Source organism: Nanorana parkeri, unplaced genomic scaffold (genome assembly GCF_000935625.1).
Source record: "Nanorana parkeri isolate BGI_ZX_2015 unplaced genomic scaffold, ASM93562v1 scaffold2139, whole genome shotgun sequence".
Classification (NCBI taxonomy): domain Eukaryota; kingdom Metazoa; phylum Chordata; class Amphibia; order Anura; family Dicroglossidae; genus Nanorana; species Nanorana parkeri.
In genome coordinates this window covers 51,571-69,073 of record NW_017308407.1, presented here as the reverse complement: position 1 = coordinate 69,073, position 17,503 = coordinate 51,571, and the positions used below count along the sequence as shown (strand labels likewise).

Genomic DNA, 17,503 nt, shown 5'->3' with positions numbered 1-17,503 from the left:
CCCCCCCTCCAACTCGTTAACCACCCAGCGATCTGACTGCATTATATGCAATTTCATTTAAAAGCATGTGCATCAAGCCCCTCTGGGATGAATATTCTGTGTGTGTACATTAATCCTTCGGTGACCTTTCCCAATTATATAATCATTAACCCCTTAGGACCTAGCCCCCGTTTCTTCTGCCTGTGTTGCATTGTTCTCTTAGCTGCCAGTACGTGTGCATTTACCCCTCAGTAGCCACTCCTCGGCACTTATGTAACAACCCCTCTATGCCCAGCACATGTGCGATGACCCCTCAGCCGCCAGTCTTTAAATGTGAGGGATTATTGCACATGTGCTATTTAGTGCACCATGCCAAATATGAGTCTCCTCTCCAATGACTCAGGTGCAGTGAGAATCTCAGCTCTACTAACCCATTTCCTCTTTTCACAATCTTGGGGAACAAAGCTCTGCCGCATCTCCCACGTTCACAATATAGCCTCCACTGTTCTTGGACACCGTGACACAGTGCCCTCTACTAAACTGATTACATTTTGGTGTCTTCTTTCCAACATCCATCATTCCTAATTCCACCGGCACAGTCCTTCCTGTTTAAACTTCAGTGTCCTCCCCACCATCTCTAATGTTCACAGTGCTGCTGACATGATCCCTACCCCGCTACACTGATTTTAACCTCTATTTCACTTCTATAAAGACCTCAGCTCCCATACTGCTGCACTAGATTTATGCAGTTTTGTAAATAGGTATTAAATGCATTATGGGGTACAATTCTTGAATCATTGTAATTTACCTGTATGGCTATGCCCATCATTTTTTTTAACTTTGGAAAAAATCAGTAACCACCATTTCCTTTTTACATTTAGCTGACTAGATGAGTGGCAGTGGGCAAACTAACTTACCGAGGCCATGCCGATGTGTAGACATAGGTGGCATAACACTCCATGTTTTTGTTTTGGGGTTATAACACTCCACAGTGTTTAGCGTTTTCAGTCCATCTCGCCCCCCAACAACATACAGTTTGTCATCCAACACAGCAACACCAAACTGGAGCCTTCGTCCATTCATGATGGCTACAGGGGTCCACACGTTGGTACGCAGATCATACTTTTCAATGCTTGTAGCTCCTATAGTAGTTAATAAAACAGATCTGTTTATTTGCGATCAGTAATTAACATCTGGTATAAGACCATTAAAAGTATGGCCAACTAAAAGTCAAAACATAACGATCTACATGTAAATCAATGCCTCCTTTCTGCGCTTTAAGTGAAAAGAGTATAAAGCTCCTTAAAAAGCAATGTAAACATTATTTGAGCAAGTTAGAATTATTGTCACGTTAACTGATGCAACCTGAAGCTGGTATATTTGCGCTGGGCATCTAGGCTTCAAAGAATTATGGTCATAAGGCTGTGTATGTAAGGGTGCTTTGTCCAGCACCTGCAGTGATCATGCCAAGTACCCTGGGATCCCTCCAATTTTTGTGGTCCAGTACACACTTTGTTTAACAGGCTCTGAGGAAGGGGGCACCCAAAACACACTGGATATTACATAATACAAGAGTGAATATACAGTAATTGAATATGGCTGTCCCTTCTTGAGCCACACCATTCCTAAAAAATATTTGTTAGGAAAATCATTATCTCTGTACTGCTTAAGACCAAATTAGAACACCTAGTTTTTAAGAACAGCGTCGTCGTCCCCCCTCTCCCCCCCAACAACGCAAACATTTCTTCTACTTCTGGTCATGAAAGAGATAACCAAAAGGATTTAAAAAAAAAGGTAAAAAAGCTAAAAAAGTTATCCAAAAAGGGTTCAAATTTCCATTCTCTTTGGACCCTAGCTATCCAGCTGTTCGACCACTCTCCATTTGCCACAGGAGTTTAGCAGCTGGATACCAGAGCTATAATACATATTGATTTGATTTTAATTGTGTTCATGTTCCATATAAATGATCTGTTAAACTTGACTTGAAGTACTAGGGGGTCCATAATATAAACAAGTCAAAAACACCTATTCTGTGTTGAGAGATTAATATGGGTATTACCTTTGGTTGCATCCATACCACCAACAGCAAAAAGCATGCCCACTGTTGACTTTCTGGGCTTTGTTCGCGGGCTCTGTAGCATTGGTCTCCTCTCAGGCAACAAATGGTATTTCATGGCTTCCATAATGAGCTTCTGACACTCAATGTCATCTCTAAACAGAGCATTATTCTCCATGTCTGCAAGAAACTAACAATGAGATGCTTGATTATCGTTTTGCCAAAAACTTCCACTGTGAGGTCTGAATTGTACAAAACCTGTTGTCTGCAGACCTTGAGAAGCCCATGGATCCCCTATCCCTCCACTGGTTGCAAGCATTTTGTAGACCAAAATTTTGTGTTTCTTTTTTAACAGCGGGTTCTACAGCTTTCTATTCTATAAACATCACACATCTGTATTCTATAAAACATTCCAGTAGCTTAAGATATAAATGTGTGTAGCTCAGAAAATGAAAATAAACACTTATGCTTCGGGCCTCATTCACACAGGCACAGATGCCAGTACAGCCTGAATGGAGGCATTTGTTTATGTGGCCGGGAGGCACCTGGGAGTGACGGGCGTCTGCTTACATCCGTGCCTGCACACAGGTCCACAATGGGATGTGTGGAAAGATCCATACAGCCACAGAGTCGGTCACTGGTTTTTACAGCCTGACAGCCGTGGCTACAAGCAGACACCTATCACTCCCAGCCCATGTAAATATAAATAGTCCAATATAAATATTCAATTGATCTGGATTTTTAAACAATACACTCTTAAACTGAACCTGTGCCCAGATCATTCACACTAAAAAAAAAAAATCATATAATCTGAACAAGCAGCAAAAGCACTTAAAAACCCGCTAAAAACCTCATTCACCGATGTATCTATAAGCATTGTGGAGTAATGTCTTCTTCAAACTTCACAATACTGTAATTAAAACCTTTCCCCATTACTTACTGCTGCACCAGAATCTTAGCAACCTGCCAACCTTTTAATATTAAAACACAGTAGGAGTTTCTAAGCTGCTGGAAACCAACTTAACCCAGCTTTAGAGTCTTTGTTGTGATCTTCGAGCATATTTGAAAATGGAGTAACTTTACGTTAAAATCACAGAGAGGTCACCGATGGAGTGTTTAAAACTCTTTTTTTGAAAGTATTATGTAAATAGTGTAATATCTATATCTGGGCACTGATGCAGTTTAAATACCATTATCTTCAATTCAGTTATCGCTTGGACAGGATTAATGCGTGTGTGTGTGTGTGTGTGTGTGTGTGTGTGTGTGTGTGTGTGTGTGTGTGGTGTGTATATATATGTATATATATACATAACAAGCACGGTTAGTCTGGTTAGCATTATTCAAGCAATCATATGCACATTTATGTGACAGATCACCAATGGCAATCAGCAAACTGTGAAAATATGGGACAGACCAACCGTAGACAGCCGAAAGAGAAGAATAGTAAGAAAAAAAAACAGGCTTTCATGTCTTTGATCAAGTGTTCTATGTGGATTTGTTCTATGTGGATTATGTGGATTTTTTAACACTGATCAACAGAAATAGACCTTTTCATTTAGAAGTGAAAACATACCTCTGCAAATGGATTACAATAAAAAAATTAAAGTAAAATAAATAAAATCACAAAATATCTGACTGAAGAATAATACACCCCTCACTTTTGGCAGTGATTACAACTATGCCACCGTGTGGCTAGCACTCTATCCGCTCTGTACATCTGGACATAGCAATTGCTCCCCATTCCGCTTTACTCAAGCTCTGTCAGGTTGCATGGAGATTGTGGATGAACAGCCTTTTTTTATGTAATATTGGCTATCAATCTAGACCAGAGGTAGCCAAACTCCAGCCCTCCAGCTGTGGTGAAACTACAAAATCACAAGATGCATCTCTCTCCAGGAATCATGTCTGTGGCTGCGAGAATCTTGCAATGCCTCATGGGATTTGTAGTTCCACCACAGCTGGAGGGCCGGAGTTTGGCTACCCCTGATCTAGACTCTGACATGACACAACTAGGACATAAACAATGTTAAGAGAACTATGGCCTAACCTTTTTTTTGCCATAGTTCTCTTCAGAGTCACAGGAAGACATATATTAATACCTTCCTGTGACCCAAAACTGCACATATAGCGGGCTATTGCAGAGCAGCGCCGCAGCTGGGACGGATCCCGACAATATTGTCGGAATCCACCCCGCTGGCTGATTGACAGTTGGTTCTGCGCTGGAGGAACGGGGATCCCTGCAGGGAGTGGTGACTGCCAGTCACCGCTCCCTGCAGTGAAAGGACCAGGCACTTAGTGATCGGTGGTATGAGTTCCCCTTGTTCCTGATCAATAGAGCCGATGTGTGACAGCTTCAGTGTCACAGGTCGGCTTGAATTATGGGGATGAGTGTATTTCACTCACCTCATAATTCTCCTTTAAGTCTTTTTTTTCCCGCAAAGCCACTCGGCCTGAAAATCTCTGTTAATGTTCGTTCTGGTAAAAACAAATGTTCTTGGTATATTTTCTTTTCAGGTTGACTGTAATCTAGTACTGCTTCATGGCCACTAGATGGAGTTTATGAGCATAGTAACTAGTTATTTTTGTCTTCCCAAAGCTCATGTTTTTTGCTTTCTTCCAGTATTTGCCTATATTTTGCTGCACAAGCCTTTGAGGGCTTTCTGCAGAGCAGCATTCCCACAGCATGATACTGCCATCACCATGTTTTATGGTGGTGATGATGATGTGTTTATGATGATCTGCAGTGTTTGGTCATACAGCTTTGGTCTCATCCAACCTCATAACCTTCTTCTAGCTACTTTCAAAGTCTCCCAAGTGTCATCTGGCAAACTGCAGACAAAATGTCATAGGAGTTTTAATTAACAGTAGAGCTGCAGCTAACGATTATTTTCAAAATCGATTAGTTAGCCGATTATTAGGTTCGATTAATCGGTTAATCGGATAAACAATAAAATAACGTTTAAAAAAAAGGCTCCAGTGATGGGACTACTAGTTTGTATTGAGGTTGTAGTCCATCACAGGAGAAAGCTTGGAGCGGTGGAAGTAAAAAAGAAAAAAAAGACAGTGTGGTGTGCAATATAGTGAAATGGAAAGTGTAAAATTATACAGCATTCAATGCAGAATGGCATCGGCTATAGAGGACTACAAAACCCAGCAATCGTACATTATACAGCGCAATGCAGAATAACCACAAATCCCAGCAATAGTACATAATAGCTGGTGGCATTCTGCATTGCGCTGTATAATCTACTATTGCTGGGTTTTGTAGTCCTCTGTAGCTGGTGGTATTCAGCATTGCACCACTGTATAATGTATTATTGCTGGGATTTGTAGTGCTCCTCTATAGCTGGTGGAATTCCGCATGGCGCTGTATAATGTATTATTGCTGGGATTTGTAGTCCCCTATACAACACAATGCAGAATATCACCAGCTATATAGGAGTACAACAAATCCCAGCAATACATTATACATACAGTGTATAATGTATTGCTGGGATTTGTATTCCTATGTATAATATACAGCACAATGTACCATAAGCTATAGAGGAATACAAATCCCAGCAATACATTATAGAGCACCATGTGTGGAAAAGTGCAGGCTTACCTGAGCTGTCTTCCAGCAACTTGCTTCTGAGATCGGACATGTCTATCGGCGGCTGTCATCACCCCACACCTGCTCCTCCTTACTACATCTCCCTGCGCCGATCGTGGATGTGGGTGGGCGGTAAGTGTGAGGCTGGAAGGAGGTGTGGCGTGTGGAGCGTGGATGCGGGTCTGGCAGCGGCGAGCGTGAGGTGGGGAGGAGGTGCAGCGCACAGCGTGTGGAGCTGTGAACAGGGCCAACTGATCGGAAGCCGATTAATCGATTGAAAAAGTTGACAACTTTTTCAATAATCGATTATGTCGATTAGTTGTTGCAGCCCAAATTAACAGTGGCTTCCTTTTTGCCACTTTCCCATTAAGCTGTGACTGGTGATGCACCCAGCAATAGTTGTTGTATATATAGTCTCTCCAATTGCAGCTAAAAAGGTGTGTAACTTCTTCAGAGCAGTCATAAGTCTCTTAGTGGCCTCCCTCACTAGTCTCATCCTTGCATAGTCACTTTTGGTGGATAGACTGTTCTTGGTACATTTACAGCTGTGCCATATGCTGTCTATTTCTTAATAATGGTTTTAAGTAACCTTCCTAATAATCGCTTTAACTTGATTTTAGCTGCTTGGGGTGTTCCGTTATCTTCATGGTGTAGGTCATGCCATGATACTGACACCAAAAGTTGGACCTTCCAGATACATGTATATTTACACTACAATCACTTGAAACATCTTGCTTACACACAGGTGATCTCCACTTTTGTTAAGTAAAAAAAATGCCTCTGGGTGATTACTGTGCAATGCGTATAGGTTAACAAACTTTGTTTCAGATTCTACCTTTTTCTGTTCTTAAGAAATAGCTGTTTTACAATGCCGCTTCCAGACTGATTCCTAAATGTGAGGCTCTGTGATTTTTATAAACGCCTGAGCAAGTCTCAGTGTTCTAATAAGGCAAGCTGCAGTGTCTGCAACCCTTTAGTAGACAAGCCTCGGGGACTATCCCACAAAATTGAAATTCCTATTGCAGGGAATACCCAAAACGTACTTGTCATCTTAGTTCAGACTTCAGAGAAAATCAGTGAGGCAATCACAAAAACAGGAACTTACATTTCTAGGGACATTCCGTACACCCACTGTACAGCACGCCTCCAGGTTGCCATATTGCGTAACTCGTTTTGACAGTGTTAAAAAAATTACAGAAACCGCAGAATGAAATGGAAAGGCAGGTTTTTAATAAAGTTTATTTCAACTTTTTGAAGTAAAGTAAAATTTGAGATTCTCTGTAGTAGGCCTTTGCATGCTTCTCTAAAAATTCCAGGTGACAGGAAACTCTGGCTGCCATCATAGAAAGACTAAGGACACTAAAGGTGGCCATAGGTCTTGCGATGGTTGTAAAGTAATTAAAAAAACATACGATCTGACCATCTTGGACAGGCAGATCGTACCTGCAATCGGGCTTCCGATGACCGCAATGCTGAACGGGCAGTGTGCGCGTGCGCACACCGGCCCGTGCAGGATTGATCTTACGATCATGCTAAAAACCAGCCAAAAATCGTACGATTCTCGGCTGGTTTTCTAGCATGCTCCTTAGACAAAAGGCGTGCGACCGTTTTTACTGTACGGTCGCACGTCTTTTGTCTATACACTTTGCGATTATCGTACGATCGCGGGATTTCCCGCGATTATCGTGCGATAATCACACAGTGTATGGGCACCTTAAGTTTCCCCTCATTAACATACAATGCTTCTAGGTCTATCATAAAGCCACACTCTGGGCAAAATGATAATTCACACTGGATGAGTAAATTATCATTAAAAAGCTAATTGGTATGTGCAGGAGGGCTGCTGCAAAATACAGAACACCCAGCTTCTGGCCAGTGAAGCGAGGGAGAGATGGGACCCGAGCTGTACATCGCTCTGGTCACATCACCCACCCCTCTTCACTATCCTCCATTCACAAAAATGTTTTGGATTTTTTTTAAAGCATTCAAGACATCCTGTGATTGGAGGGAGAGAGGAGGGGGCGGAGATATGACTATCTTTCCTCCTCTAACCACAGAATGTCCCCAGCCTGATCTGCCTGTCACAAGAGGCCAAGCAGTGCATTGGGTGCTGCTTTGTGTAAGAGGGGACACAGAGCAGCACACAACAAGAAGGAGAGAAACTAAGGATGCACCGCATTTTCGGCCAAAATTTTTTTTACATCGGCATTTTGCCCAAAGTACTATTTTCGACTGAAATGTTTTGGTGGCCGAAATTTCGGTACATTAAGTTTTAACCCTTTCCTACTCTATGCAAAATTGAAAAATAAGTTTAAACCCAAACATAATGAACTCTGACGGTTGTGCGTTTGACTGCGCTTCCAATTCTAAGTATGGAACTTTGGTGAAATGACACATACTATGCCCAAGAAGTGTAAAGCAAACACATTTTTATATGTGATATATATGGAATGTTACTGAACTTCATACAGGTGCTGATAACCAGGGGAAACATAGTACCTGCGATGCCAATAGGGGTAACCGGATATAGGCCAGAAGTTTGCTGAGGTCCTTTCTCCTCTGTTCTACATCATGCCGCACCCAGGTGAGCAAGGCATTCAAGATGGTTTCTTCATTGGGAATGTTCATATCATCACTTGCTAAAAGCTTAGCAATTTCAGCAGCTGGTAATAATAAAAACTCTTGATTTCGTATTACTTCCATGAAATGTTCCTACAAACAGTAAAAAGCAATATCAATGGATGAGTCTGGTTCGTGTGGGCTCTATTGGTTAAATCATTAGAATCAATTAGTAAAATACTGTTCCTTGATGGTACCTGTACAGCAAAAATTGAGACCGCTGCAAATCCTCACACAAAATATTGTATGAATATTCATTTCACTTATACAAACATCCCTGTTTACTTAGTTCATCTGCACATGAATGGCTGTTCCACATCAACAGAAACTTGCTCTTTACATGATTGTGAATATCCGCACAATTTCTTGTTTGAAGATTCTCAACTCCATTAGTAAACCATTATCTCTGGTATTTGAAAAATGATTGCAAATACTTAGAGTGGTCCCAACAGAATGCTAACCGTTTGTGAGTAAAAGTATTCATACATTAGTGGGGAATCCCTAAACACTGTGCTTTGTAATGTCAGCAGGACAAGCCAGCCAAAGTGCACCATCTAACGATCGAACTGCCATTAAGATCTTAGGGGCTCGTTTAAAAAGCAGAAGTCGGACGTCATGACATCACAGCTGGAAGGAAAGACTGATCATGTAACCTGTCCAACCGATTTTTCATCAATCATGGAGCTCTCGCTGCCAGCAATACACTAGGGTCTGTATTTTATGAATGGGCTGTAAAATGCAGAGAGAGGCATCGGCTCTCCTTTATAAATCAGCCACTTGGTGGACAAGCAACTCTCACTTCCACTTTTAAAGCAGCTGTGCTGTGTGTAGTCCCAAAGTCAACAGAGTTTCCTCCGGGTACTACAATTTCCTCCCACACTACAAGAACCTGCTGGTAGGTTAATTGGCTCCTCTCTAAATTGGCCCTCATATGAATGAATGTGAGATACGGATCTTAGATTGTAAGCTCCTTGGAGGTCAGGGACTGATGTGAATGTGCACGGTGTAAAGCACTGTGTAAACTCTCTCATTAATTCACACAGAACTGGTCAGACACATTCCCTCCCTTCCTGTGCAACTGAAGTCTGTTTGTGAGGAAGGATGTGGTCCGTTACTCAGCTCTGCCACCACAGACTTCTGCAGTGTGAGGGCAGGAGGACATTCACCGAGAGAAAAAGATATATATATATATATAAAAAATAAATCCAAGCCAATTTTGTCACAAAACATGTAGGGGTATAGGACTATAAAGAGATTTAAAAAAAATGTTAAAGAGACTTTTAGAGCCAACTGAGCTTTAAAGAATAGAAATAGTGCACAGTAAAGTAAACACAGAGGGAGGCGCCTTTCCTGGTGCAGATCAATTTTATTTGAAAAAAAAAAATGAAAAGCCTGCCACTTTAAGGACATAAACCCTCCCACCTGCCAGTTGTAGCAAGCAGTATCAAAGGAAATGAGTGGAGGGAGCTCTGTCCCTCAATGGACCCCGAGAAAAACGGTTTTACGTTAAGAACAAAATCCTATTTACTCTATCGTCCATTGAGGGACACAGCTCTGAAGAATTCTGAGATGTAGGGACATTCAGAAGCAGTCCAAAACAGAGGGGCAGGCACCATACAAACTAGAATCAGTTCAAATACTCAAACAGCAGCCTTTAGAACTTTTCAGCCAAAACTAGCATCAGAAGAGGAAGAAACATCAGCTTGATCCCACAACTTCAATATTTTGTTCTGAGAAAGGAACACTTTTCCTTGATGGGCACCCAACAGAAGACCCAAATACTCCAAACGATGTGATAAAACAATGGACGACTTCTCAATGTTCAGAATCCATCAAAAGTCCTATAATGTCCACAGCACCATCTGGACATGGAGCTTAAAAGTAGGAAGAGACTGTTTTTAAAGTAAAATGTCTGATAATCAATGATTAAAAGAGAATTATGGGGTAAGTGTTTTTTTCCCCATAGTTCTCTTAAGGGTCACAGGAGGACATACAGGTGAAACTCGAATAATTAGAATATCGTGCAAAAGTAATGGCAGTAATTGCTGCAAAAGGGGCCCAAACCAAGTACTGAGTACATATGCATGCTTGTACTTTTCAGAGGTCCGATATTGTTCTATGTACAATCCTTGTTTTATTGATTGCATGTAATAATCTACTTTTTTGAGGTTGTGGATTTGGGGTTTTCATGAGCTGTAAGCCATAATCATCACAATTATGACAAATCACGGCTTGAACTATCTCGCTTTGCATGTAATGAGTCTATCTCATATATTAGTTTCACCTTTTAAGTTGCATTAGTGAAATAAATTAACTTTGCGCGATATTCTAATTATTCGAGTTTCACCTGTATACTAAACTCCTCCAGTGACCCACAGCTCAGTATAGATCCATGAACCCATCGCACTCCTGACCGCTTGTCTCCAAGGAAAATCAAATGCATGCTGCGGTGATCGACGGACGCCAACCGTCATACAACAGTAGAAACAGGGACACCGACACTCCAATGTAAGCGTGAAAATAAAGTCTTATTTATTGACGAACGACATGTCAAAAAGATGCATCTTTGTGACATGTCGTTCTTCAATAAATAAGACTTTATTTTCACGCTTACATTGGAGTGCCGGTGTCCCTGTTTCTACCAAACCTCAGTATATCGCGAGCTACAGATCACGGTATACTGAGACCGCTGCAGCCGAGACGGATCTCGACATTACTACACCCAGCTGCGTGCGTGATATCAGGCTCTGCCTATCTTGAAAGAAGAGCCAGCTTTGCCTACCCCCTCTTCATCCATTCCTCCAGTCAGCACTGGAGGATCGGAGAGGGGGGAATCCCTGCAGGAAGCCGTGACCGCCAGTCACCACTATCTGCAGGGAGATGATCGAGAAGTGAGCAAACGATGGTATACCGTGAGCTGTAGCTCGCGATATATTGAGCTGACGTGAGACCGTTTCATTGTCACACGTCGGCTCGAACTATGAGGATGAGTGATTTTCACTCACCTCATAGTTCTCCTTTAAAAACTCTAAGGCCTCTATCTATCTCACATGCATACACAAAACATACTAGGGAAAATTTAGACAGGGGCCAATTAACATACCAGCATGTCTTTGGAGTTTTGGAGGAAACCAGAGCACCCAGAGAAAACCCATGCCAGCACAAGGTGAACATGCAAACTCCATGCAGGTCGTGTCCTAGCCGGGATTTGAACTGGGGATCCCCAGTGCTAAACCATTGAGCCACTGTGCTGCCATAAATGGGAAGAGTCACTTCATAATGAGAAAGAGTCACTTCCTAAAATGATTTCATTAGTTAAATGTGTAAAACAGTAGCACAGGCTCTTCCATCCCTTTCTCCATTGCCTGTGCTCTTCCCTGATAATGGAACAATGTTTTCCTCACCATGGCATTGCTTCAATTGTGCAGAGCCTGTTCTAGCAGATGGATGAAAGATGTACGCCAGGAGCACAGTGTTCCATATGATCTGAATTCTTTCCACACATATTTCTATAACACTTCGCCTCAGAAATCCTGCCACTACAAAATATTTTTGGCTGTCTATTTCTGTTTATATGCTTCCCTAAATCTGATAACGTTAAATGGTAAAAAGAAAAAGACAAACTGTAAATATAGCTTAGTGTTGTAGGAGTAGACCCGGAAAACTGAAATGCAATATTTTTTTTTTTTTGTATGTATACTAACCTCAAGTATGTTTATTCTTCATCCTGCATCCATACGATTCATACAAACTGATCATTTGAGCAGATGTATCTATAAAAAATAAGTCAAGGCCATAGGACTTGCTGTATTTTTCTTAAAAACGTTTCACTGGTCATCCAACCAGCTTTCTCAATTCAGAATGACTTGTACAAAAATTCTCTGGGATTAAATATGGTGAATGTCGCTCCAATCCACAAAATCTGTTAATTGCAACCAGGTGTTGATAGTATTTGCATAATTGGAGCTAGGAGGTGTTATTAACCTGCCCAGAGAGAGAGAGAGAGAGAGAGAGAGAGAGAGAGAGAGAGAGAGAGAGGTGAGAGAGACCGCATTGTAGACTGGGCTTTTGTCAAAACAGAGAAAAGAAGAAGAGGAAAGAATGCTAAGAGTACCAGCGAGACAAACTGAAGAATTTGGTCATCCCATATCTAGCTGGGGTGTCCGAGAAACTCAGAAGGGAAAAAGCATCACATTCTTGTCTGCTTTAAACCCAGCAATACACTGAGGCAACAACTGGTTCACCCAAAAGACCCAACGCCAAAACACAAGATGAACAACATTGTGTACGCAGTCCAGTACACTGAGGAGTGCTCAGAATTGTACGTCGGTGAAACAAAACAGCAACTACACCAGCGTATAAAGAGCCAAACCCTCTGGTCAGGTCAGGACAGGATTCGTGGTTAATGACACCTCCTAGACTCCAATTATACAAATACAATCAACACCTGGTTGTGACTAACAGATTATGTGGATTGAAACAACATTCACCATATCTAATACCAGAGAATTTTTGTACAAGCCATTCTGAATTGAGAAAGCTGGTTGGCTGGCCAGTGAAACGTCTTCAAAAAAAAATACAGCAAGTCCAGTTGCCTTGACTTATTTTTTTACAGATATACCATGAATGAGAACCTTCACAGACATTTGAGCAGATGGTTTTGGCACTGATCCCAACTCAGAAGCTCCTAATACTTTTGGGGAAGAGAAGGTAACTATGGAACAAAAGGGGTTTACCAAGTGTTGAGTTCAGGTGAGGTGTTAAAGCAGAACTCTAGCTTATGGTAAAAAGATATTTAAATTGCCCCATTTGTTTGAAAATTAAAAAAAAAAGCAGCTCTTGCGGCAATACTCAACTCTTCTCTGGCAAGATTCTCTGCAGAAAGTCCTTCCCCATGGCTCAGCAATGTTTGCCTTCCGGGTTGAATGACAGCCAGCATCCATTCAATGTAAAGTGATATTAAAGTCAAAATGCTTTAACCTATGTTAAATGCGGATTACATCACTTACAATGGATGCTGCTTCTTGGTGTTTAAAAGTTTTAGCTTCCTGCACAATCAGCTGGTCTCTTGAGCAAGGTTCATGATATCCTGTTTTAGGGGGCTTCTTTCCCTTGCAGGGTCCCTTCTTGGAGCCACCCTTGTGTGTGCTAGTAAGCTGTGTGCGTCTCCACAAACACACAGGCAGCGCAAGGGAAGTTACTTCCGGAGCCCTCTTTCATCAGCACCCCCACTCCTTTTACACCAGAAGTCTCCCCCCTTTGGCAAAAATTTGAGAAAGGCTTGTATAGGTGTATGGTGATATCTACATGGGGTGAGTTATTCGGTTTCCCTGTTCGAAGGATCTCAGACTACTACTATGCAGACAGCCAATTTCCATTGAGAGAAGTCTGCGCTCAGATCTCGAGATTGAAGAAATGGAAAGAACTCATTCCCAATTACAGATCTGTAAAACTTGGAATTATTTAAAAAAGAGAATTATGGGGTAAGTGTTTTTCCCCATAGTTCTCTTTAGGGTCATGGGAGGACATACACTAACCTCCTTCCGTGACCCAAAACTCAGTATATTGCGGGCTATTGCCCGTGATATACCGAGAGCGCCGCAGCTGGATCAAGATCCACCCAGCTGGGTGAGTGATAGCTGGCTCTGCCTATGTAGAGGCAGGACCAGCAATGCCCGCCCCTTCCCCGTTCGTTCCACTCAGCGCAGGAGAATCGAGGGGGGAATCCCTGCGGGGAATGGTGACTGACAGTCACCGCTCACTGCAGGGAGACAATCTGGGAAGTGAGCGGATCGGCGGCATGTTTCTGCTCACTTCCCGATCGATAGAGCCGACCTATGACAGCTTCTTTGTCACACGTCGGCTCTAACTATGAGGATGAGTGGAAAAATCACTCACCTCATAGTTCTCCTTTAAGGTTATTGACTAATTTCTGGATATTCACTGGCAAAACAAGTTTTGGGTGTTATGCACTTGACTTGGAGTCGATCTTGATTTACTTTATTGTTCTGATCTTTTTACTTATAGTCACAGAACTATCAGACGGATCTACCTAATAAGAGATGTTTATTTAACCTCAATGAAGGGAATAAAAACTGGAGCAGACAAAATTTGGAGCAGCTGTGCTAAGTACCCAATCAGCTTCTCCCTTTCATTTTTAAATATTAACTGAAGAGAGAAGCTGATTGGTTGCCATGCACAGCTGCTCCAGATTTTGCCTGCTCCAGTATTGATAAATTCCCCCCATTTATTCAGAGCATGGAATGTTCATAAAGAAAAATAATCAAATCAGTGAAGTGTTGAACGAATTGATGATATTTAAGAGAGGCACACATCATGTAAAATAGAGCTACAATAAATAGTAAATAACTACCCACAATGAAATCCACGTCGAGATGCAGAACGCAGGAATGAATAACTTCACTGGACCTATAAATATCTCCCAAATTACAGTTGGTGGCAGAATGAGCAAGGCAACTACATTGCCATCTATAATTATCAAGTTTTTGGTTTTTTTCTTTAAATAATACACATGAATGTCACGGGCTGAGAAGCAGCTATAAGATATACATTTGAGAAGCACATTATGGTTCCCATAGAAACATGAACATTAATGCAGCAGAGTTACAAGATTTCCAACTTGCATGCTCATATAACTCATTACTAAAATTCCCTTTCTGTACACCAGCTAAAACAATATGAAAACAGACCTGGGGGAAGAATTTCATCTCAACAGCTTATTACTTTTTAAACCGCCTTTTGTCTCCTGCGCTCTCATAATGTGCTGGCTATATAATGTACATAGTAATAACAGCTAATAGATGGAAAATAACTGGAAGAAAGGAATATGCAGATAAAGAGGACTGGCAAAGCAAGTATAAATGGCACAAATTATTGCAATCACTAATACGTCGTTTACTGTATTTTCTAATATACAAAGAGGACAAGTACTAGAATTTGACTTGGTATCTGTTCTCTGCTGTGCAGCGACTACAAGAGCTGAGAGGGGGCAAATCATCAGCTGTGCTGATATGGAAGAAGCATGTTGAGAGGTGCAGGGAGCAGAGTGACATCGATGAGCTCATCAGTATGCTGCTTCTCATTTTACTATCCAGTCACAGGGCGGGGTAAAAGTAGCAGAGACAAAATGGTCCCAGGTCCCTTTTCCTGCAAGGCAAGACTGTACTATCTGGCAGTTGTTGTGCAGAGTTGTGCAAGGCTTAAAGAGGTGTTAGTCTCCATTTTTTTTACATGCATCTACTGCTTGCTAGCAGTAGATACATGCCCCAACATTTAAAAAACGTAAAAAATGTGGCCAAATATGTAATTTACATGCGTCTGCTCGCTCCCAGCTGCAGAACACAGCTTCCCAAACAGCCGTGCAGCAGGAAGATGTGTGCGGGCGCATGCGTACTTGATTATAACTCGTCACGTACAGTGTGCGTGGCCAGTCATATAGGCACAAAGTGACAAGACGTACACTGTACGTCTCCCGTCACGAAGGGGTTAATGGAGAGGAGGAGTGACACAGTGTAAGTGAATAAACGCAAGCTGGGTGCGTGCACGGAGGACAGACTCCGTGGGACACAGGAAGAAATGGGAGTCGGCGATGGATGAGAGAGCAGCACAAGCCCTGGAGGGACTGTTGGAAATGACTGGAAGGAAGATGTTGTTCGCAGCAAGTTAAATCTTCAAAATGCATTCAGGAAAGTTAACTAATAACAAAAATGTAACTTATTTGTGTATCACTCGGCTGTAGATCCTCAAACCATCTCTGAATTGGCACTGACACTGTCCTTCCTTCTGGAGGGAGGCTACTTTTGTTCCCCATGGTCCCTGTGTGTGTTGTAAAGTAACCACCACTCCAAGCTCACTCCCGTGATGATATACAAATAAGATACATTTTTGTTATTAAAGTGACATTAAACCCTCAGATTTTTTAACATAAACCAATACTGTAATGTGTGCCTTACTGTAATCCATGGTTGTTTCCCCTCTCTTTGCTGCTCTTCCTTTTAAATCCTCATGTCTTCTCCTGCTTCGGGAGAACTTCCCTTTGCAGCTGACTGCCTCTTCCTGTAGTGCTGGCTCAGGTTGCAAACGTACACACAGACACCATGTATCCATTCCAGAGACAAGGCAGTCTGCTGCAAAACAGAAGTTCTGCCCAGATTTAAAAGGAAGAGCAGCAAAGAGAAGGGAAGCAACCATGGATTACAGTAAGGCACACATTACAGTATTGTTTTAGGTTTAAAAATCTGAGGGTTTAATGTCACTTTAAAGGTACTTGAATGCATTTTTAAGATCCAACTCCTGAGTTTAGTGTCAGCTTAACAACACCCCATTTACACACAGCTAACCCTGGACAATATGGCATTACATACTACCTGCTGTGAATTATGGACATATTGGAAATGATGAATGCAGCAGTGAGATTAGAGCATGGTAACTGGACAGTCACCCATACAAGATAGAAAGGTCACTGTAACACCTGAAAAAGCCATCATAATATCTAGTGTGCAACTGTTCTTTGTAGCATGCATGTGCCAGGACATTAAGTGTATTGCCGGATGGTAGGAAGAATTGTAACATCTTGTCTTTATAGGTCTACAACTCTTAATAAGAGACAGTTGTCAGCTGTTCTCCAGCACATGGGTGTATCGCAGTTAGGACATTTGGAAGTTCTCACCATTGTGTAATTGTGGGCGACTTTGTGCAAATCGGTGCATCCTTGTGCATCAGCAAAGGAGCGTATGCCCAGGCAGTTGGAAGGGTGGAGCTGCTTCATCAGAAACTTACAGCAAGCTTCGACTACCTCTGAGAGTTGTAGAAGGCAAGCTGAGGATAGTAGACATTCTATGTTCTCTTCTTTTAATTCCAGACGACCTGCCAGGAGAAACACTGCCATTAAATTAAAGCTAAGAGCAGTTTAGTTTAGCCATGTACTTTATCACCAGCCCAACACCAACACAAAAACCAGCCAAGTGACTTTGCCTAGGCACAGAGCACATCATCAGTCTGCTGCAGACAGGAGGAATCATATAGTCAGTCTTTCTCCCCAGGTGATTGGACTGCAACAATTTCAAATTGCAAAAGCAAGCGGGCTTATGCCACTGGATGGGAGACTTGATGCTGGTGCGGGTCCAGATTTCTAACAGGTCCAGGATTTCAGGATTTTACCAGAACGCCCGCTTTCTACTGCTGGCAAAAAGGGGGAAATAGGGGGAGCAGCGGGGACACGGGGCAGCAGAAGAGGC

The 17,503-nt window shown here is 42.1% G+C and overlaps 1 protein-coding gene across 3 annotated transcripts in view; it reads right to left on the bottom strand.

Annotated features, from left to right (window-relative positions):
* The window catches only part of KLHL5 (kelch like family member 5), a 52,840-nt gene that overhangs the window by 12,194 nt on the left and 23,143 nt on the right, over nucleotides 1-17,503 (bottom strand). For all 3 annotated transcript variants that reach the window (XM_018572808.1, XM_018572809.1, XM_018572810.1), the window contains 4 exons: nucleotides 16,936-17,132; nucleotides 8,127-8,339; nucleotides 2,039-2,225; nucleotides 897-1,121 (listed from right to left, as the gene is read on the bottom strand). In XM_018572808.1, the coding sequence (XP_018428310.1) occupies nucleotides 897-1,121; nucleotides 2,039-2,225; nucleotides 8,127-8,339; nucleotides 16,936-17,132 (822 nt within the window). The remainder of the gene's footprint in view (nucleotides 1-896; nucleotides 1,122-2,038; nucleotides 2,226-8,126; nucleotides 8,340-16,935; nucleotides 17,133-17,503) is intronic.